The sequence below is a fragment of the Primulina eburnea genome, chromosome 4 (genome assembly GCF_022965805.1).
Source record: "Primulina eburnea isolate SZY01 chromosome 4, ASM2296580v1, whole genome shotgun sequence".
NCBI classification, from domain to species: Eukaryota; Viridiplantae; Streptophyta; class Magnoliopsida; order Lamiales; family Gesneriaceae; genus Primulina; species Primulina eburnea.
This window is the reverse complement of record NC_133104.1, coordinates 31,799,375-31,820,027: the sequence shown is the minus strand read 5'-3', so window position 1 is coordinate 31,820,027 and position 20,653 is coordinate 31,799,375. Positions and strand designations below refer to the sequence as shown.

General features: G+C 34.3%; 1 protein-coding gene across 1 annotated transcript; it reads left to right on the top strand.

Moving 5' to 3' along the window:
* The first annotated feature begins 3,845 nt into the window (after window positions 1-3,845).
* Window positions 3,846-6,866, top strand: LOC140830958 (L-ascorbate peroxidase, cytosolic-like). The gene is made up of 10 exons (XM_073194556.1): window positions 3,846-4,001; window positions 4,216-4,346; window positions 4,960-5,134; window positions 5,226-5,291; window positions 5,512-5,560; window positions 5,707-5,792; window positions 5,888-5,967; window positions 6,086-6,188; window positions 6,271-6,329; window positions 6,678-6,866. Exons 1-10 carry the CDS (start codon window positions 3,885-3,887, stop codon window positions 6,691-6,693), a joined length of 882 nt encoding a protein of 293 aa, XP_073050657.1. The 5' UTR covers window positions 3,846-3,884; the 3' UTR covers window positions 6,694-6,866.
* Window positions 6,867-20,653: the final 13,787 nt, after the last annotated feature.

Genomic DNA, 20,653 nt, shown 5'->3' with positions numbered 1-20,653 from the left:
TTTAATATGTGAGCAGGAGTTTGAGTCGCCATTGAAAGCTGAATGATTTCCTGTAGAAACGAAAAATATAGATTTGCTTTGAGGATTGAGGATAATCGTGATTGTAAGGAGGACAAACTGAATCAAAGCGGGTAAAGTACTGATGTTTGTGACTGTTTGAATTATCGGACACGTGTCAGTCCAGTAAAATTTTGAGTAAAAATAAGTGTACGTGTGCTGTAAGCGTGTGTACAATTTTGAGCGGTTAAAAATGTGTCCACGTTATAAACTGAAATTCATCATGATTTGGCAGACAGTCACGTCATTTGATTTGGAATATAATAGGTTTAATTAGTTAACTTATATGAGAATATTAGTGGAATTTTCAACTGAACGATCAGTTAGTGAAGCTGAGTCCTTTCAGTTGAGAATACACTAACAACTGTCTTCTCAGTTAACCTCTTAAACCCCCATTCCCCCTAAATAGATGCGTTAGAGAAAATAAAATAAGCCCGATTAATTAAGAGAATCCTGAGGCTTAGTAGAGTAATCGTCACTTAAGGAAGTGTCCTTTCTTTTTCCTCGACTTGGCCTATAAATAAAATTAGAGGAGTTAGTCACAAGTATCAGCAGACAAAAAAATGGAAGGAGCAAGTAGTTCAAACGTCTCTCCACTTTCGCTTGAAGCTCAAAAAGCTGCTATAGAGGACAAGGTTTTCTATGCCAGTCTTCCCTATTGGTCAATAACAATCAATTAAACTGGAGTAGTTGCGGAAAGTAACTGACTGAAAGATAGAATACGAAACTGAAAGAAGTATGCAAGAGTTGTTTCTGGATGTTCAGAGAATTTAATTACTCCTACGTCACCCCTTCTATCACAATGATAGGATATTCACTAAAAGACTTTGATCAAGTACAACGCTTGTACAGACCCACTTCAGTTTGGACTTACAACTGCCAAAACTGAAACTCTTAGCTCTACACAATATTTTCAGTACTTAACTGATATTAGCACAATTGAATCTAACAGCTTTTAGAGAGTGCTAATAAGCTCAGATTGTAGCCTTGATTGCTACAAGTAAATCAAATGAAATTGAGCTAAGATTTTGACAGAGTAACAGCAAGCTTAAGATTGAGTAATCGTCTCTCTGCTTCTTCTACTGTTCTTCAGTCATATTTATACTTCGCTTTCAACGGTAACTTTGATATGCATTTGAATTCTAGTATCCGTTGAATGCCACTTCATCATTTGTTGGGCAATGTTTTCTTCATTGATCGTAATACGGCGTCTTAATTGCAGTAGCCGAAATACGTTGTTCTATGCTGTAATGATTGAGGTGCGGCTTTCCATATTCATTTGCTGTTTACTATGTCATTTTGTCGGTTGAATGCTCTTTCCTGAGAAGCATTCAGTTGAGATCAGTTTTGACTGAAACTTATGCGGCTGAGTATATTAACTGATCGGTTTCCAACTGATCAGTTTTCTTCATTAGTTCAGCTGGTTCTAATTATTCAGTTGTCTTCATAATTCAGTTAATTTCTTCAGTTTGTCAAACTCCGAAATTTGGTTTCCAACAATTTCCTCCTTTTTGGTGTTTGACAAAACTAAGCATTTATTAACTGAAGAATTGAACTCTTATAGACTGCTTCTTAATAAAAATTGTCTCAAAATAAACTTCTAAACTGCTAACTGCTCTTCAATGTTTTTTCTGCTGCTAACTGCTCTTCAATGCTTTTCTGCTGCTAACTGCTCTTCAATGCTTTTTCTGAGCCATACTAACAAATTATTTTCTGCAAATACCTATAATCAAATTTGACATTCGCTCGCATTTTGCTCAAAAGGTTGAAGAACTTAATGTAAGTTGATTTTTAAAAATAGCTTTAAGTTCAAAATATATTTTAGACTATATTTACAATAACACACAAATATATTAGATTTAGCTAATATGATAATACAATTATGCAGTTACTACATATTTTATTATATCTTTATTTAATTTCTATTAATATTAAACATTTTATAGAATTTTAATATTTTTAGCATAAACTAGTGTATATTTATAAGAACTGATTTTGAGAAAAATAAAGTAATGATTTTGAGAAATTGCGCAAATTTTTCATGTGAATCATATTATGTGATATATTATATGATTTATCAATGATTTGAATTTTGTACATAATGACTTGAATGATGTATCAAGTTTTTTGTTTTCTATTAATGTTCATATTATTCTTTGATGTTTGTCAATATCATTTTTTTGTTTTACCGTTGGTTTTAAAAATATGTGAACCGACCTTGGCTTTTGACCGCAATGATTCTTAGGAGTAAAAAATTTAAACGAGAATTTTCATCAATGAAACTTGTAAAAACAACTATTCGTAACAAGATGAAAGCATGGTTTTTCGGAGATTCTATGATAATTTACATCGAACAAGATTTGATTGAAAAAAATTGATAACGATTTAATAATTAATGAGTTTTATTTTAAAAAGAATCGAAGGACACAGCTTCAGTAGTGTTTTAGCTACATGTTTTTGAAGGTATTAAACACTCTTGTTCTATGTTTTAATGAAATCAATGTTTACATATTTTTTAGTTAATTATTTATTTTATTAAATATAGAATGAGACGGAACTAACCCTAAGTAATTTTGAATCCTAGCTCCGCCACTTATTAAATGGTTAAATTATTAACGTAATTTTTCATATCGACCGATGAAAGAAACGAACAATATTTTGTTCATACTCACACACATTTTAAGGAGCAATGCATCGTGCCGAATCGCTAATTTAATATATTTAAATAATATTTTGTACGTTGTGTTCATTATTATTCTCATTCTGGCTTTCCAATAAATTATTACTTTGCTCCCTTTTCCGTTCCGCAGGTTGACAATTCAAAAGGAATCTTGTCCCAACACATCGTGTTCACACGTACTTTTCTTAAGTTGCCTTTTCTACCCTCAAGGCTAGTTGGAGAGTTCAACGTATACATAATAAATTGTTCAATTAAGTTGAGTTTATTTGGATTGATGATATTAAATAAAATTATAAGTGTTAAAATGTTGAGTCAGATGTGGAATAATATTTAATAAATAATATGTTTGATAGATTAAATTTGAGATAAGAAGATAAATTAAGATTTTTTTATTTTCAATAATTAACGAATATTAATATAAAAAGAAATATAAAAAATAATGTTATTATTTCTAAGAAAATGATTTAATTGATGTAAAATAAATAATTATTGATTTGATAATTATTACACAAAAATGTAACTAAACATTTCTCATCCATCTAAAAGTAAACTCACCCTCCCTTATTAGCCTCTTAATCATGATTTTGGCTTGAATCAAGTAAATGGATACAATTTTTGATATAATGGATGAATTCAATTCTTAAGTAAAGTTATAATTTCAGATAGATTAGTTCCGATATCGAAATATATTTATTTGTAGATCAGAATTTAATTATATATATAAATATAATCATGATAGAATGAATTTACAATATATATATATATAGTTGTTGTATTTTGATTGTTGATGTAATATCAAAAACTATTCATATAACATCAAATGTGATATCGAAAATTATTGACCTAAAATTAAAATTCAAAATAGACAAATTCATAAGATCATTTTGGTAATATATTACGTATAATGTATATATTTATGTAACAGAAAATCTATACAAAATTTAGCAGTCGGCTAAAACTAAATAGGGATGTTTTGGTCATTTCACGAACAGTAACGATGAGACAGAGGAAAGTACGGGCCGCGCGGTCCTCGTTTGCATCCAATAAAATAATTTGCCCACCTACCCTCGAATATCCGCCTCACGATCATCTCCATCTAACGGTCTATATTCACCTACCAAATCCTCTGTAATTCCCCCTATAAATAATGCTCCCACACTTCGCATCTCTTGCTTTGTTTGTGCTTGTGCTCTCCACACTCGCAGTCTCTCCAGCTAGGGTTCATACATTTGCTTTCCGGACCGTTGGATCTCTCCATTCTAAGGTCAGTTGAGTTGACGGATCCCACGATCTGGCTTTTATTGAAGATCGATTCTGATTTTTGATTGCTGTTGAGAATTTTTATGTATGTGGTGCTTCTGTTCTTATAAGTAACTTTTTTTTGAATGTTATGTGATTTCGTTTGTGGAATTGTGGTGAAGTTAGTTTTTTATGTTTCGGATTTTTTTTTTGGTTGATTTGAATGAATTTGATTACAGGAAGCCGCGAAAATGGTGAAGAATTACCCGACTGTGAGTGAGGAGTATCTGAAGGCTGTTGAGAAAGCAAAGAAGAAGCTTAGGGGATTCATCGCTGAGAAGAATTGTGCTCCGCTCATGCTCCGACTTGGGTAACGTTACTTAACGTTTCGGATTTTTGTTTTTCTTATTTTCATTGTTTAGTAGTCCATTTATTACGGAAAAATGATTATTTGGTAATTATTAAGTTTGGATCTTGTTACAGACTCATCAATCTGTGCCTGTGCTGTAGAACATGCATTCTTTCGATATGGTTTGATGTATTTTATCATCACAATTGTGATACTCCAATTAAATGAATAGATAAAGTTGTTGGTTTCCGAATAAGTAAACTAATTCAATGGAAATTGTAGGAACTATCTCGTAAGCTGTGTTTTGATGGACAAACTCACGTGACACATCTTATTCATATTTGATTTGAAACTACCATTGATGCTTAACACGTGGATGCATGGAATAGCTGTATTACCCCTCATTGTGTGTGCCGTGAATCTTGTTTTCGAATAAGCTTGTGCTCTAAACCATGCCCTAATTTGTATTTTTACAAGTATCCATTGTTTATAGTTCCCTTCACTTGTTGCGGGTACTTAATAACATATTATGTATCTCTACTTTCTGTTGTTTGGCATTAATTGTAAAAGTAATCACTTGATTCTGGTGATAGTTTGTCTTAGCTGATGGAAATGTGGTATATTGGCATCGCAGATGGCACTCTGCTGGAACATATGATCAGTGCAGCAAGACTGGAGGTCCTTTTGGAACAATGAGATTCAAGGTTGAGCAGGGACATACTGCCAACAATGGTATTGACATTGCCGTTAGGCTGTTGGAGCCCATCAAGGAGCAATTCCCCATCCTTTCTTATGCTGATTTCTATCAGGTACTTTCTCTGTCTGAGCATTTTGTGGTGTTCCAACGCTGTATAATAGTTCATAGATAATGGAATCTTTTATGTCCTTCATTATACCTAGTTGGCTGGAGTTGTTGCTGTAGAAATTACTGGAGGGCCTGAAGTTCCCTTCCACCCAGGAAGGCCTGTAAGTGAAACCTTTCACCTGTATTGTTTATTTATTTACTTTTGCTCTAAGACATGTACACTTGTGAATATCATGTGTATTGGAACTGTGAAATTCTGTTGCAATTATCTTCATCTTGAAAATTTGTCTGTGGAATTACACGTGTTTTATTGTGGGATGGACACTTGTGCTGTAGTTTTAATAGTCAACCAGACTACATTGTGAATTTTTGAAATCGCAGGACAAGTTGGAGGCTCCTAAGGAAGGTCGCCTGCCTGATGCTACAAAGGGTGAGCGATAACATTGCTTTTTGTAGAATTTAGAAAGAAAATAAAGACACTCTAAGCTAATATTTTCAGTTGTATTGAAAGATTTTTTTTTGCATGTTAAGTTCACGTTTCTGACTTCGATATTTTATCTTCGTTTGCATCACCAGGCTCTGACCATTTAAGGGATGTTTTTGTCAAACAAATGGGACTGAGTGATCAAGATATTGTTGCACTCTCTGGTGGCCACACTCTGGTCTGCATTTGCTTCAGTTCTTTCATTAATAAATACTACCAGGCTATACTTTAACTCTCCCATTCTGGTAATCGCGTGCTTCCTTGATCAAACAGGGAAGATGTCACAAGGAACGCTCTGGATTCGAGGGACCTTGGACTGCTAACCCCCTTATCTTTGATAATTCTTACTTTAAGTAATTCTATTTGTCTCTCAATTTCTTTTACTATTCTTAGATTTGTCTTTTTGTCCAAGGACTGAAGTATATATGGCTGCATGTTGACTTATTGGTCTGTGTTTTTGGTTATAAACAGGGAGCTTCTGAGTGGAGACAAAGAAGGGCTTTTGCAGTTGCCATCAGACAAGGCACTTCTTACCGACCCCGTCTTCCGCCCTCTCGTTGAAAAATATGCTGCAGTATGTGGCTCTAACTTCCAAAAACTTTACCACTTCTTTCAATCAGAAATTTTTTCCTGACATTTAAATTGTATTTTGTTAGGATGAGGATGCCTTCTTTGAAGATTATGCTGAGTCTCACCTGAAGCTCTCCGAGTTGGGGTAAGATGTTATTAAGTTGTGTTAGCTTGTGCGAAAACCAATAACGTTATTTCAACACATTCTTTGAGGTTCCAATTTATATATTATCTTAAGTTTTTAATCAAAATACATTGTGTTATATATCAGATCATATTTTCAAAGGAAATATTACACAATGCCAACCCATGATACAGCTCATTAACCTTCACAATCTGTATTCCAACTCAATTTCACATACATTTTCTGGAGTCCCACTATTACTCTTAACCATTAAAGAAAATTTAAATTTAAAACAAGGGGATGTTGAACAAAGTTCGACGTCTGTAAAGGGTTATCTAAGCTTTGATAAATGTTGCCTTTGATTTGCAGATTTGCCGAGGACTAGAATGGTCGCACAAGTAAGGAGTGATGACCTAATTTTGTCTGTCGTGTGTTGTGTCCTGATTCTGGCAAACTTGGTGATGTATTCAGCTACTTGTGCTTTCTTTTGATTGTTCGAATTTTAGATGGTCAACTTTATAAGAAGAATAAATTTAGACGGAAGATTTGGCGCTTTCATTATCTTGTTTTATATTTGTCTTGTGGGTGTGTTTTTTTACTGTCTATGGAGCTTCACTCCCTTATCGCATAGAGTTTGATACGATTAATGGAGAAAGGCGGTTTATTTCATCCTATCTATGTGGGCATTGCTCTCATGATAGGATGGATGGTCAAGATTTGTCCGTGCATATATAAGACCTACTTTTTTTTGGAAATTGTATGTATGGAAAAATCTTATCCGTTGAAATGAAGTGAGGGTAGTGCATACATAGGTATGATCTCATCTACCAGAAACGACAAACACATTGAGATGCCTATATTTAGGGTTTAAAATAGGTAGAATCAGATGTGAAAATGTGGTGTTAATTTTTTTAACAAAAGATTTAATTAAGTTTTAAAACAAGATAATGAGATGTTGGCAAGATTTTTTTTAAAAAGTAAAAAAAATTGTAGTAATTTTTTATTTTTATTATTCAAATTTGTTTAAATAGCCCCAACATTTATCTTCTCACACATTATTATCCATCAACCCGTTCGCATAATCATTGTACCATTCTATTACTTAGTCAATGTATGAGCCTATTTAAATTATTATTAATGAATAAGATTTAATCGCTTTTAATTGGTGTTATTTTTTATCCCACGGTCTTATTTAACTCAAATTACGAAAATTCCGCATCTCATCTATCATTATATTATTTCATTTCAAATGTTAAAATTCATATATTAATATAAATTATTTACCAAATGATTTATAAAAGCATATATAATTATATATAATTTACATTTAGCAAAATTAAAATATTTACATTATAATTTTGAAGTGTGAAAAGAAATATTTACAATTTTTTTTAATAAAAAAGGAAATATATTAATATAAAATTAAATATAAAGGTTTTTGTTAGAATATTTTCTATAACCATTAAGTTTTAAGTTTTGGTGTTTGACAAAATAAATATTATTGAGCTGTTTTAAGATTCAGTCGCTATTTTGTTTGCATAATAAGTTTTTCATACCGTGCCTGGATAAAAAAACAGACATTCAAGCCGTTTAGGAGTTATGCTAAGAAGTCAAACCATTGTATCTATTGAACTCTAGCTACAAGAGATCATCTGACAAAACTGATCGGTCTGAAAATTTAATGAAGTGCAAATTTTCATACCGCCACATTCTAATTGCACTACAAACTGACAGTTTTTAGCATTTCAATAAAGATATTGCAAGTCAAGCCGCTCATACTAAATCTGAAACAAGAAAGAGTGCAAAATATCATACCAACCTCCGAAGTGACATAAAGTTACCTATTTGGTCTACAGTCTATAAGCTTTTTGAAATGCATGGACTTATCGTCGCAAAAGCTAGAATAACGTTAAAGATCATTTAATGATACATAAAGCGATGGAAAAGGAATTGTCCATCTTGTTGGAAAATGTATAGTTGACCGTTGAAAACAAATCCGACCATTCGAGCTTTTCACCTATATATGCAGACCATAAAAGTGAAGACTACCAAAATTCTAAACAATCATAGTATCCAAAACCGCTGAACTGTCCTACAGTCTGCATATTTTAAGATCAATTGAGCACACTTAACCGCCTACATTTCAGAGTGCTCAACCAAAACACATGCTTATAAAATCATATCATATTTTCAAAGATCATTATACCTTTAAAATACTTTTGTACTATTTAAAATAAACTCACCAACTAATTATTTGAGGATCCTAAAAACACAATTCAAAACATAAATTCGTAAAGCGTCAAACCAAACCTAAAACTAATTTTTTCAAAATATAGCTTAAACATCTAAATCATCTCAAAACCCCTCAAAAGCATCAAAAGTCATAAAAATCTTTAAAGTAATCTTAATGCAGAAAACTAACAAAGGTCATCGGGTTATGTGCACCATCAGTCCAGCTAGTTCAACCATCGAGTCCTCCATCATCAACAACATTATGCTCACTTGCATCGATCACATATAATGAGTCTATTGACTCAACAAATCTTAACCATGATATATATACATTCACATGCAACAATGAAAATATTTTTACTAAAATGGATTTCATGAACGTAAACTTTAAATATTTTCCTTTCATCATATACCGTTCTTTCCTTTCATCAAATACTTTTCTTTCCTTTTTTATTGAATTCAACTCCTTAATTGTGACTTTCGTATCAGCTGTAGGTCGATGGATCTATCTATGTATAATCATGGTACCAGGCGACGGGGATCAGCGATACTCACACCCGTCAACTGAGCATTGGCCTTACATATCATCATATCATTTCGATCGAAACCCCAACTTTCTCAATTTATCCTTAGACCTTAAAACGATGACCAAATCCACCCAAACTTAACATTATACCTTAAAATACACACATACATATTTCTTATACGTAAACTTATGCTCCTCGACTAATTTCCTAATTCGTTTTTAAACTTAGACGTACATCCTGGTTTTAACACGAATCGACTCAAAACTTGACCAAACTTTACCAAACTTGAACCATAGGTTACTAACACACAACCATACCATATACAACCCAATTCAAACCATTTATAACCATAGAACAAGCCTAGACCCTTTCTCGACGATTCCGCCCTTAATCTCGAAAACCTAGCTTAACTTTCCATGCACCCCTTTGGCCCTAGCACTCAACCAACAGGACCAGACCATATGAACCCTTCCTAGGACCTTGACTGAACCCTATAGACCCTGCTGGGCCGAGTTTAAAGGACCTAGAACCCACACCAGCCCTCAAACCCGATCCTCATGTCATGCGTGACCCCAACCTTCACGCCTACAGCCCTCCTCCTTGCATCAACATCTCTTTAACCCATTTAGGACCATCATACAACCATATTGAGACCCCTTGGCATGTCCCATATGCAGCACACAACCTTGCCCTTCTAGAACCCAAAATTCAAAAAACCTTATTTTATCAAAACCCAATTTTTCGTTCAACATTTCGCCCTACCCTGTCCAGCCTTTAAACATGCACCAAAGGACACTTAAACATGTGGAAAAACATCACTTCCCATAGCCCTACCATGGCAGCCACTTTGTGCAATATAAGCAAGAGTTTTAAAATATGAAAACTCTAGTTTTATCATGTTTATGCCATAAAAACGAAAATACACAAAGTGTATCATGTTTTTCATGCAATCACATATCAAAACATATAATATGGTCTGAAAGATGAGCGAAGGAAGATTAAGTAGTGCATTTGCGTTTATTACGCATGAAAAACGACTTGTGATGCGAGGGACGTTGGCGGAGAGGGACTTTGCTGAATTTTCCCTTCAAATTTTCATGCACTTGCCTTCAAAAATTGTGTGTGTGGCCATGTGCTTGGGGAGGGGAGAGTCCTAGTATTTTCTGTCTTATGTGTGTGTGTGTTTTAGGTGTATATGTTTAGGGTTTTAGGGCTTTTTTTAATATATAAAATACGTTGTACAAGTTTAGACACATTAACCTAGTATAATAGGCTCATTATGTAGTACATGCAATATTTTGTTGAGGGAAATTTTCGAAAATATTAGCCGAGCCTCCAAAAATCCATATTTCGTCAAAAATTGATTGCCGATTTAAAATACGACTCGACATGTAAAAATATCTAAAAAACATCACTTTTTAATATACCATTTAAATTAAACTATATATTAAATAACTACAAATAGTATTTTAATAAAAATATTTTCCCTTTACGGTCTCCGGTCTCCGTTCCTCGATCGCGTCTCAAATAACCTTTAAAACAAAATTTTTTTATGCATTCTAGTAGAAACTACATTTTAAACAAGTAAACATGCCTTCACTTCATGCAACTAAAATAATTTAATTAAAATACATAAGAAATTTGATAACTTGCATTCATGTGGTTCACGTAGACCTTCAATTTTTTAGGACGTTATATAAACCAAGTCAAGCTGTTACAAAGCTGACCATGGAGTCTTTGTTTAATTTTTGTGTTGCCTGGTGAATCGAGGTTTCTTAAATATTCATATATTTTAAAGTAATCACTAAGAGTTTCAGTTTAGAAATGTGGTAAGCTATAATTAAAGTAGGCTGTTACAAGACGTTGTAAAGGTAAATTCCTTTAGTGGAAGCCTTCCTCAATGGAATAATGGATGATATAAGAGTTTTTTTTTTTCTGAACATCTATAAAAACCTTGTGTTATTTACTTACACACTTTACATTTTCATAGTGTAGTACCCAAAACTAGTACACGTAAACCACATGCATAATTATAAAATGTAATTTAATTACTTAATGATTTAAATGGTTCATGATACATGATTAAATTATTTTAAATGTTTATATATTCATGTTTATACAATTTAAAATGTTTTCGCGAGTTTTAGTTTTGCATACGAATATTCGATGTCGGAGCGAAGAAAGAAAATAAGAGACAGGTGCTAAAAATGTTTTTATATTTTATTTTAAGCCAAGAAAATTAATTATTTTAAATGATTTATGAATTTTTAGTATTTTAAAATCTAATTTAATTTATTAGGCGATTTATAAGATTTTAAGCATTAAAAAATTTTAATTTGGAAAATTAAGTATTCTGTAAATGCCCGTATTTCGTATTCATAATTTTACGTAATTTAGTAAAAATTTTCTAAATAAATAAATATCTTGTCTCATTTAATTAAAATAACCATGTAAATAATTTTAACTTTAAAATAACAGCGGAAGCAAATATTGTTTTCAACCAACAATTAAAAAATAATTCAACGTAAACGTCAACTTAAAAATAATCCAACGTATTAAAACTGAGTTTGAATAATAAAAAGTGCATAAATTAAATCATGAGGTCCTCGGGTTTACTACTGCTGTCCCAAGATCGCTCACTGGTCTCCGCCCGCGGTCTTGACCTCATCAATACCTACAACAATCAAGTCTAGTGAGTATAAAGACTCAACATGTATATATCATGAATAAAAAGTAAATATATCATAAAATTGCATGCATCATAAAAATAAAGTATCGTAGAGCGTACGGTGAAAATCGTATCATGAATAATTATAACTACGTGCATATCTGAAAATTCATACGTAAAGGTTTTGCTCAATAGAGCTCTGTCATAACATATCATAATTTTTCTGGTAGAGATAATGTTTCTAAGCAAGTGGCCCATAACATAACGTAAGCGTCTGATAAGACTAAACCACAGTATACTGGGCGGTAGAGATCAATCACAGCCCTTGGACTGGATGTCCGTACCCATACATAATCATAAACCGGTCGTAAGTCACCGGGCGGAGAGGTCCTCGGTTGCGCCTACCGACTTCCAAACCCATAAGCATAAGGTGGCCACAGGACATATAGCATATATCTCAAAAATAAGCATTTTATATTTTTATGCACGTAATATAATTATAACCTTATTTTTACCGGATGAGTTGAGTCGTTCCCAGGCTTGTTGCGACTTACTACTAATATGTGACACATGCAATAAATCTTAACTTGACAAAATTTAAACAATAAAACCAAAAAGGAGACGATTCGGACCAACAAATTGATTTTTAATCATGGTATTGTACCAACCCGAACCAACATTAAACCGAAGTTTAACCATGATTAAAAATACCCCAAACATACTGAAAAATATGCATCATAACTGTAAAACACGAAAATAGGTGAAAGGAATCCAAAAACATAAAACACTCTTTCGAGAGTCATTTTGGCACCTTTCACCGTAAATAATCGTACGACTTCTAAGCTCGACCAAATCACGAACGGCCAAAAACATGACTTTCCTAACTCATTAAGGTAGTGTCCAGGCCAAGGCCATGGGCTAGAATCCAACCAAGAACTCAAACCCCCACCAAACCCGTGACTCAAAGTTGCTGTCAAAAGTGCAGTAGTAGCAGCTTGCTTGTTTTGCTCAATTTATGAATCTCCTGGCCATTGGGGCTTGAACCACTGACCAGAGATCCTTACCAACATCCTAAGACATGGCTTGGACCATGGCTAAGGGCTAAAAACCAACCACAAACCGAGCAACACCTAGGACAATGCACAGCTCAAACCGAGAGTACCCAGAAATTCTGTGCTGTAGTATTCGAATGAATTTGTTGTCTTATTTCGTTCTAGTGGCTATATGATCAACCATGGCACGATCTAGACATGAGGGAGTGTTGTATGAACCATGGCTATAGGTTAGAAGCCAGCCACAATCCATCCAAACACATAGAACCCGAAACTCGTCACCCATACCAGAAAAATGAACCATGGGACATGTGTGTGTTTTGTTTTAAAAATTCGATGGGGCCATGAACTAAGCTTTGAAAGAACACCTTGGTCACTTCCTAGAAATGATAAGGAAGGGTTCTAACCATGGCTACAGTTCCTAGGACAGCCATGATTCGAACTCCCATCCCAAACAACCAATTGACAGAATTTTTTTGACAAAATCTGCACTTAATGGAATTGTTGTTGTCCATTCTTTGTATAGAGTGTATGGACTGAAACAAATGAACTAACAACACTCTAACACCCTCTAAAGCATGCCTATATGAAGCCTTGACAGCCTGGAACCGAATCAATCACCTGGACTCAGCAAAAACAACTCAACCGTGAAGATAAATACCAAGGGCCGAGATGCTGTACAGAATTTTCTAAAAATTTCTTGCTGTCATTTTCATGTTCTTGCTTGAATCATACTTACATAATGGTTTAACAATATCTATAGAACTTGATTGAAGAGAAAAAAAACAATATATACATGCCTGGAAATCGTTTTGAAGAAGAACAAACCAATACGACAATACGGCGCGGTGGAACGGAGTTGGTTTCTATCTTCTCGTTTCTGCTGCTCTTAGCCGATTCTAAGTTGCTGTTCTTTTCTGATTATTTCGGTCATTGAGATAGAGGAATGTTATGCAATGGAGGTGATGGTTATAAGATGTGTTAAAGTGCCATAATATGCATTAAGGTGGGAGGTTACAAGTGAAGGCTTTGAATGACTTTTTGAATTGTTTCTCATTCCTTATTAGCCGATTCTTGTTCTCATTTTTTTGTTGTCCGATCAGTTCATATTCTAGGCTCATAGGTTGAGGGGAATGAAGTGGAATTGTATTATTTGAATTATTAATAATTAGAGAATTAAAATGAGGGATGCCTACACCATGAAGTCTATTTAGAGCTGGCTTGAATGGGGAGTTATTAACCTTTTGAAATATTTTAAATATTGGTCATTATTACTAATTTGCATTGTATATTTTTATTTAGACCTTGCATTTTAATTGTTTAAGATTTTAAACCTTCAGTATATATATTTTAATGCATTAACAAATTAATTTAGATCTTGCTTAGAATCTTGTATGGCATACATAACCTCAAATTTAAATGTTTAAATGCTATGTTTAATTTCTTGAATATATTATACCTAGATTAATTCATCCTCCATTGTTTTCACCTTTTTATTTAAGCTTTAATCAAATATTGAACCTAAAATAATGTATTTAACAACTTAGTTCTAATTAATTTAATAAGTCCTAAAACATTTTTTTCTTTAAATTAAATTATTACTTGACTTAAATTAAATTTAGGAATATTTTTCTTATTATTAATCTTATCTCTAATCTCCAACTCCGGTCCGACCTCGCGTATTTATCCTGAAAAGACAAAACTAAACATCTACATTTAAAATAAATAATCATGATTTAAAATTATTTAAAATGACTTAAACACTTCATATATTTAATTAAAATTCATTTTTTAAATTTAAATAGTAGCAATTATGCATGACTTATACGTAATCTGATTTTCGGGTTCTACAATCAACTGGTACCAAGGATTGCTGCCAAGATCTATATAAGTCCAGGAGGTCTTGGGTTCTAATCCTGGGAAGGCAAAACCTCCAGTGCCTGGACTGAAGAAGTTCTATGAGTAATGGGTAATGGGATAACCGTGAGGGGACTCAAGCCCAATCGGGAACAGCCCTTGTGCATTACATATTCAATCCTTTAATTTGGGGCAAGATATTTTGTAATGAACTTTATGTCAAAAATAATTTATTTAATTATTATTTAAGTTGGATTAAGATTATAAGTATTTTATTTAACAATATTCAAAAAAAAAATATACGGGATATTAATCTTTTGAATTGGGGACTAATTTTTGTAAATTTGGAACTTACTTTTCAAATTAAAGAGGTGAGATTTTTTGTGCTTGTTAAAATTATTTATTAGAGTTTTAATCTACCTAAAACACCTAATTATTGATCCATTTAAATATTAGAAGAATCCTTTGGAACTTACTTTTCAAATTAAAGAGGTGAGATTTTTTGTGCTTGTTAAAATTATTTATTAGAGTTTTAATCTACCTAAAACACCTAATTATTGATCCATTTAAATATTAGAAGAATCCTACCTTTTCCTAGACTTTAAACTCACGCACACACAGTTTCACACACTAAAACACCTTAGAAAACATAGTTTCGATTTTTTGGCTTCTTTTATTTGATCCAACCATCATCGACCCTTCATCACACGTAGCAAGATAGACTCACGTCCCTTTTACGCAAGAAAGATAATTTTATTTTTGAAATGAAATCAGTCAATTTTTCGAGTCAGCCCGATTCAGATTATTTCAACGTTTTACTATTTATTTTATTTGTTTGTCGCACAAAAAAATTTTTTGAATTCCCATTGAAAAACAGCTAAAACTTCGCTCCGATCGCCCACCGACTTCTCTTGCAATGATATTCGACGGTTCGAGTGTTTAAAAACACAAAAACATGTCTAAACCACTCTTTAACGCATCGATCTTGTTATATTATGTATTTTGATGTAAATCATACATGAAAATTAATTGGTTATATACAAACTTGGGTTCAAAACAATTCGAAACCGTTTCGAAAATTTGAAGCATGGAACTCACATTTCTTCCAAAAATTATGGTGTGTACTTCGGCTGAACTCCCTGGGATGGGCTGGGGCTGCCGGCTAGGTTCAGAGTTGAGTCCTAGGGTGCAAGTAAGGGGCTAGTTTGGTTGGGTTCTAGGCTAGTCGTGCGCGAGGTGTATAGGAGTGAAGAAGTTGTTCTATGCATGTATGTTGTTCTGTAGGTGGTTCAGGTCTCGGGTTCAATGCGTAGGTTGGCAAGGGGATCTTGGCTATGGTCTAGGCAGTTTCTAAGGGCCTATGATGATCCTAGTAAGGGTGGTTTAGGGTCTGGTTGGCTAGGGGGGAAGCGCTGGAAACATAAACGTGAAAGTTGCACAGAAGTGGGTCTCATGGAAGGGCTGTAGGTGTTCGGCCTTAGGGTTTCAGTCAGGGTCTGGATCAGGGCTCTTGGCTATGGTTTGGGGTATGTCTTAGGGTCATATGATGAGTCTTGTGGTAGTGGTTCATGGGCTGGATAGTCGGGTAGAGCACTGGAACCTGAAACTCGAAAGCTACGCAGAATTCGCCCTCACATGAAGGGCTGTCACGATTATGTTGTTTTCGGGCTTAGGCGCTGGTTCTGAGTTAAAAAAGGCTTACCATGGTCTTAAGTTATGTCTAAGGGTTGAGTCTATGGCCTAGTTCAGGTTCGGTTTGAGTTGATTTAAGAGTGGAGTTGTTAGAAGCGCATATGGGTCATAGCACGTTTCCTTGGTACAACTTTGTTTTTTTATGGATCGTAGGTTGTTTTAAGTTGGTTAAATTATGTTTTGGGGCTGGTTAGGGTCTTGGATGGTATTTAGGATTTCATCTAATCATGGTTCGAGTCCCGAGTCGTTCGGTAAGTGGTAGGCTATTTTAATTAATTCGAGAGTCGCATGTATACTTTGAGCTTTTGCGCTAATTTTAGTTATAAATTTTAAGGTTATGGCAGCAAGTCCAGGGTGTTCAAACGAAGTCCACGATGTTTGTAAATATGTATAACATGCAAAATAATTATTTTTTAGCTATGCAAATTTTATGTATAAGCTAAGTTTGAATTGCATGGAATTTTAATACGTATTACTCGTTATTCACGGCTGCATGCTAAGTCATTAGACTTGATTGATGCAGATGATTTAGTTGAGAAAACGAGAGACGGTGACCAGTGAGCGGCTCAAGCCAGTGATAGTGCAAACCGAGGACCTTGTAGTTTAAGTTATATTATTTCGCACATTATTAAACTATTTACTCTGACTTTTGATTTATTAGGATGGGGGACAAGAAAATTAAATGTATGGTTTTGTTAGACTATTTTTAAATTAAATAAGTATTTGTTTTGGATTTATGGATTAACTGGATGTTATTGATTTATTTTAAATGATGGAGTTTTAATATTAATTTTATTTTAGTATGTGTAACGTACCGTACTTTTAAACTAATTGAAATTTACGGAAAAATAAAAAATTTCTTAAATAAGTAATCATCTTTCAAAATGCAATACAAATAAAATGTTTGATAAAATATTTGGAATGTAACGAGTTGAAGCTCCTTAGTCTCCTCCGGATTGCTCCTATAAGCTGGACGATTTGGCAATGCACTCCCGGGTATCAATCAATTTGGTGCTCAATCCCCCTCAATGGTGGTAGTCCTTGAGGTAGCTCCTCCGGAAATATATCATCAAATTCCTACAAAAGTGAAACAACAATGCTCGGAAGGGACCGAGCTATATCACTTGTGTTAAAGAGGATCTCTTTATAAAGAATCAACACAAGTGGTTCATGTGTGTGCATAAAATGTTTCAAATCACCTTTTTGGGCCATATAGGTTTTCTTTTTGGCCTCTTTCCTCTCATTTTCTTTTCCCTCATTTTATTTTCTCTCCTTTTTCTTTTGTATGGCTATCTCACTCTTTTTATCTCCCTTTTTTTCAGCCATCTCATTTTTATTTTCAAAGGCCACTTCACTTTTTAGTTCACTATTTTTTTCGGGCTCATCTCTCTTTTTTTCCTTTTCAAATGGTCCTCCAACACTTGCTTTGGAGACAAAAGAAGTAATACAATGGTTTCCTTCTTCAATACAAATGAGTACCTATTATTGAACCCATCATGTGTCACCCGCCTATCATATTGCCCAGGTCTACCCAACAGGATATGACAAGCATGCATGGGTACCACATCACACAAGTACTCATCCACATATTTCCCAATAGCAAAAAGCACTAGCACTTGTTTTGTAACTTTCACTTCTGCACAATCATTCAATCATTGAAGCCTATATGGTTGAGGATGCTTTAATGTAGGTAAACCCAATTTCTCCACCATCTCAACACTTGCCACATTGGTGCAACTTCCCCCATCTATGATTAGATTGCAAATTTTTTGATTTACAAAACACCTAGTATGGAACAAGTTCTCTCTTTTGTTAGTCTCCTCCTCCTTGACTTGGGCACTCATGATTCGCCTAGTTACTAGTGCTTCACCTACAACCGCCTCATACCCCTCATCAGGGTCCTCTAACGCAGACATCTCATCATCATCATCATCATCATCACCCTCACTATGCAATTCATACTCACCATAGTAATTTAAAATCATCACCCTTTTATTAGGACATTCACTAGAAATATGTCCTAATCCTTGACACCTAAAACATCTAACATCTCTAGATCGATTAAGAAAAGATTCAGATTTACCTTGCACTCCTTATTTAGGAGCCTCTTTTTTGGTCTCAATTATGTGCTTGGCCACCACCTTATTCTCCTCACGTTTCACCACATTTGATCACCAAGAAGATGATGAACCCCCTGTTTGATTAGTGCGGCCAACTCCTCGCCTCTTGAGTTGTTGTTCCACTTTTATGGCCATTGACACCATCTCGTCTAGATCCAAATAGTGCCTAAGCTTCACTTGATCATGTATTTCCCTATTCAAACCACAAAGAAAACGAGCCATCGTCGCCTCACTATCTTCCTCAATATTTGCCCTAATCATGACTAATTCCATCTCTTTATAATAGTCCTCCACACTCTTTACTCCTTGCCTCAAAGTTTGTAGCTTCTTAAACATCTCCCTATAGTAATGATTGGGTACAAACCTCTTCCTCATGACCCTCTTCATCTCATCTCAAGATTCAATGGGTCTCTCATTATACCTCCTTCTAGTGGTCACTAATTGATCCCACCAAATGATAGCATAGTCTAGAACCTCCACCACCGCCAACCTAACTTTCTTTTGTTCGGAGTAGTGGTGACATTCAAACACAAACTCTACCCTCTTTTCCCATTCTAAATATGCCTCCGGGTCAGATTTACCATGAAACGATGGAATTTTCATCTTAATAATACCCATGTTACCATCTTCCCTATTCCCGTCATATCTACCCCGTACGGCTTCTTTTCTTCCCCTACCAATTCCTCTACCTCTTCCATTCCTATCCCAATTTTCATTTTGTCTCTCCTCGTCTCCTCCCAAATCTTATTCCTCATCCTCTCTACCCAAATCCTTAGGTTTAGATTTACTCCCACTAGCACTAACCTCAAGCTTATCCAACCTCTCATGTAAGGGCTCTAATTCATTCCTCATAATCCTACTAAAATGCCCAAACAACGTCTCTATTTGAACCTTAGACAACCATTGGTTTTAATTATCTCCTACTTCACTCTCCATTTTAATTTCAGATTTGTACCTGTAAGAAAACGTTAGTAGAAAACAAAATAGTCATCACCCAAATTCTCACGGTCACTCTAAAGAAATCAATCGTCTCTCATCTCTTATTTTTTTTTGCTCACAACAAATACTCACTAGTCACTCCAAAGAAAATTCACTCGCACTCAAGTAATGTCACTCAAATTTGATAGTATTCTCAAAAATGTGTTCAATCTTTGTATTTGTATATCAAACAATCAAGTCCAACTTGTGAACAATTGTGATCGACTCACTTAGACTGCATAGACAAGAAATTTGAAAAATATTTTTTTTGACTGTGTGAGACACTTGTATATGACTCACAAAAAGAAACAGAACAAAATACTCAAAAGAAATAATGGTGAATTTTCGGAATTATTTTACTTTTTTTTGCTGAGTACTTACTCGAAAATCCCAACAAAAAGAATCACCAAAATTTCGGAAACTGACGAAGAACAATATCACAAAAACAGATCTGAAAAGGAACGAAAGAATAACACAGATCAGACAATAAATGAGAAAGTAATTCGATAAACTTACTTGAATTCAATAAACTTAAGCTCTGATACCAAATGATGTGAATCCTCGTACGAATAAATAGCAAACATGATTAATTTAGAATCGCGTCCTTAATTCAATAATGAACAAGGAATCATTGTTGTCCTGATTTTTTGAATCAAGTGTGTGTGTGTGATTTTCACCTCTAAACTATGAAAAGTTTAGCAAAAAATAACCACGAAATGAAAAACCGAAATTATGTCGAACCTTCAAAGAACTCGCCTTTGACAATCCGCGTAAGAACGGTCGACAAACGCCACAAAGTAAAACTTTTATAATCTTGATTTTGAAGAACAAAGCAAAAGCCTTGAAAGTTGAGAGAAAAATCTCAAAATTTGATAAACTATCAATAATAATATGAATTGTGTGATAATTTTCGTCCATCATATGTTTACATATCAAAAAGATATCAAAATTTAGTTACCAAGATAATTAAAACTCTAAATAAGGAAACAAATAATTTCTCGAATATGACTCGCGCTCGGGCGGTGGAATATGACCGCTCGAGCGACGAGGGTTCTGGACTATCCGCGCTCGGGCAGTAGAAAATGCCCGGTCGGGCGCTGAGTATTCAGGAAACTCCAAGAGTGTTTGGCGCTCGGGCGGTAGTATTTTACCGCTCGAGCGCGGAGCATTCTGGACGTTTTCTACGTTCATCATTTGAATGGTGTTCTTTTGACTCCCA

Excerpts from the sequence above, each read along its gene's own strand:
- LOC140830958 (XM_073194556.1), top strand. The coding sequence starts at position 3,885 with ATGCTCCCACACTTCGCATCTCTTGCTTTGTTTGTGCTTGTGCTCTCC. Across the intron at positions 5,292-5,511 it reads CCTTCCACCCAGGAAGGCCT|GACAAGTTGGAGGCTCCTAA; the intron begins GTAAGTGAAACC and ends TTGAAATCGCAG. Across the intron at positions 5,968-6,085 it reads TTTGATAATTCTTACTTTAA|GGAGCTTCTGAGTGGAGACA; the intron begins GTAATTCTATTT and ends GGTTATAAACAG.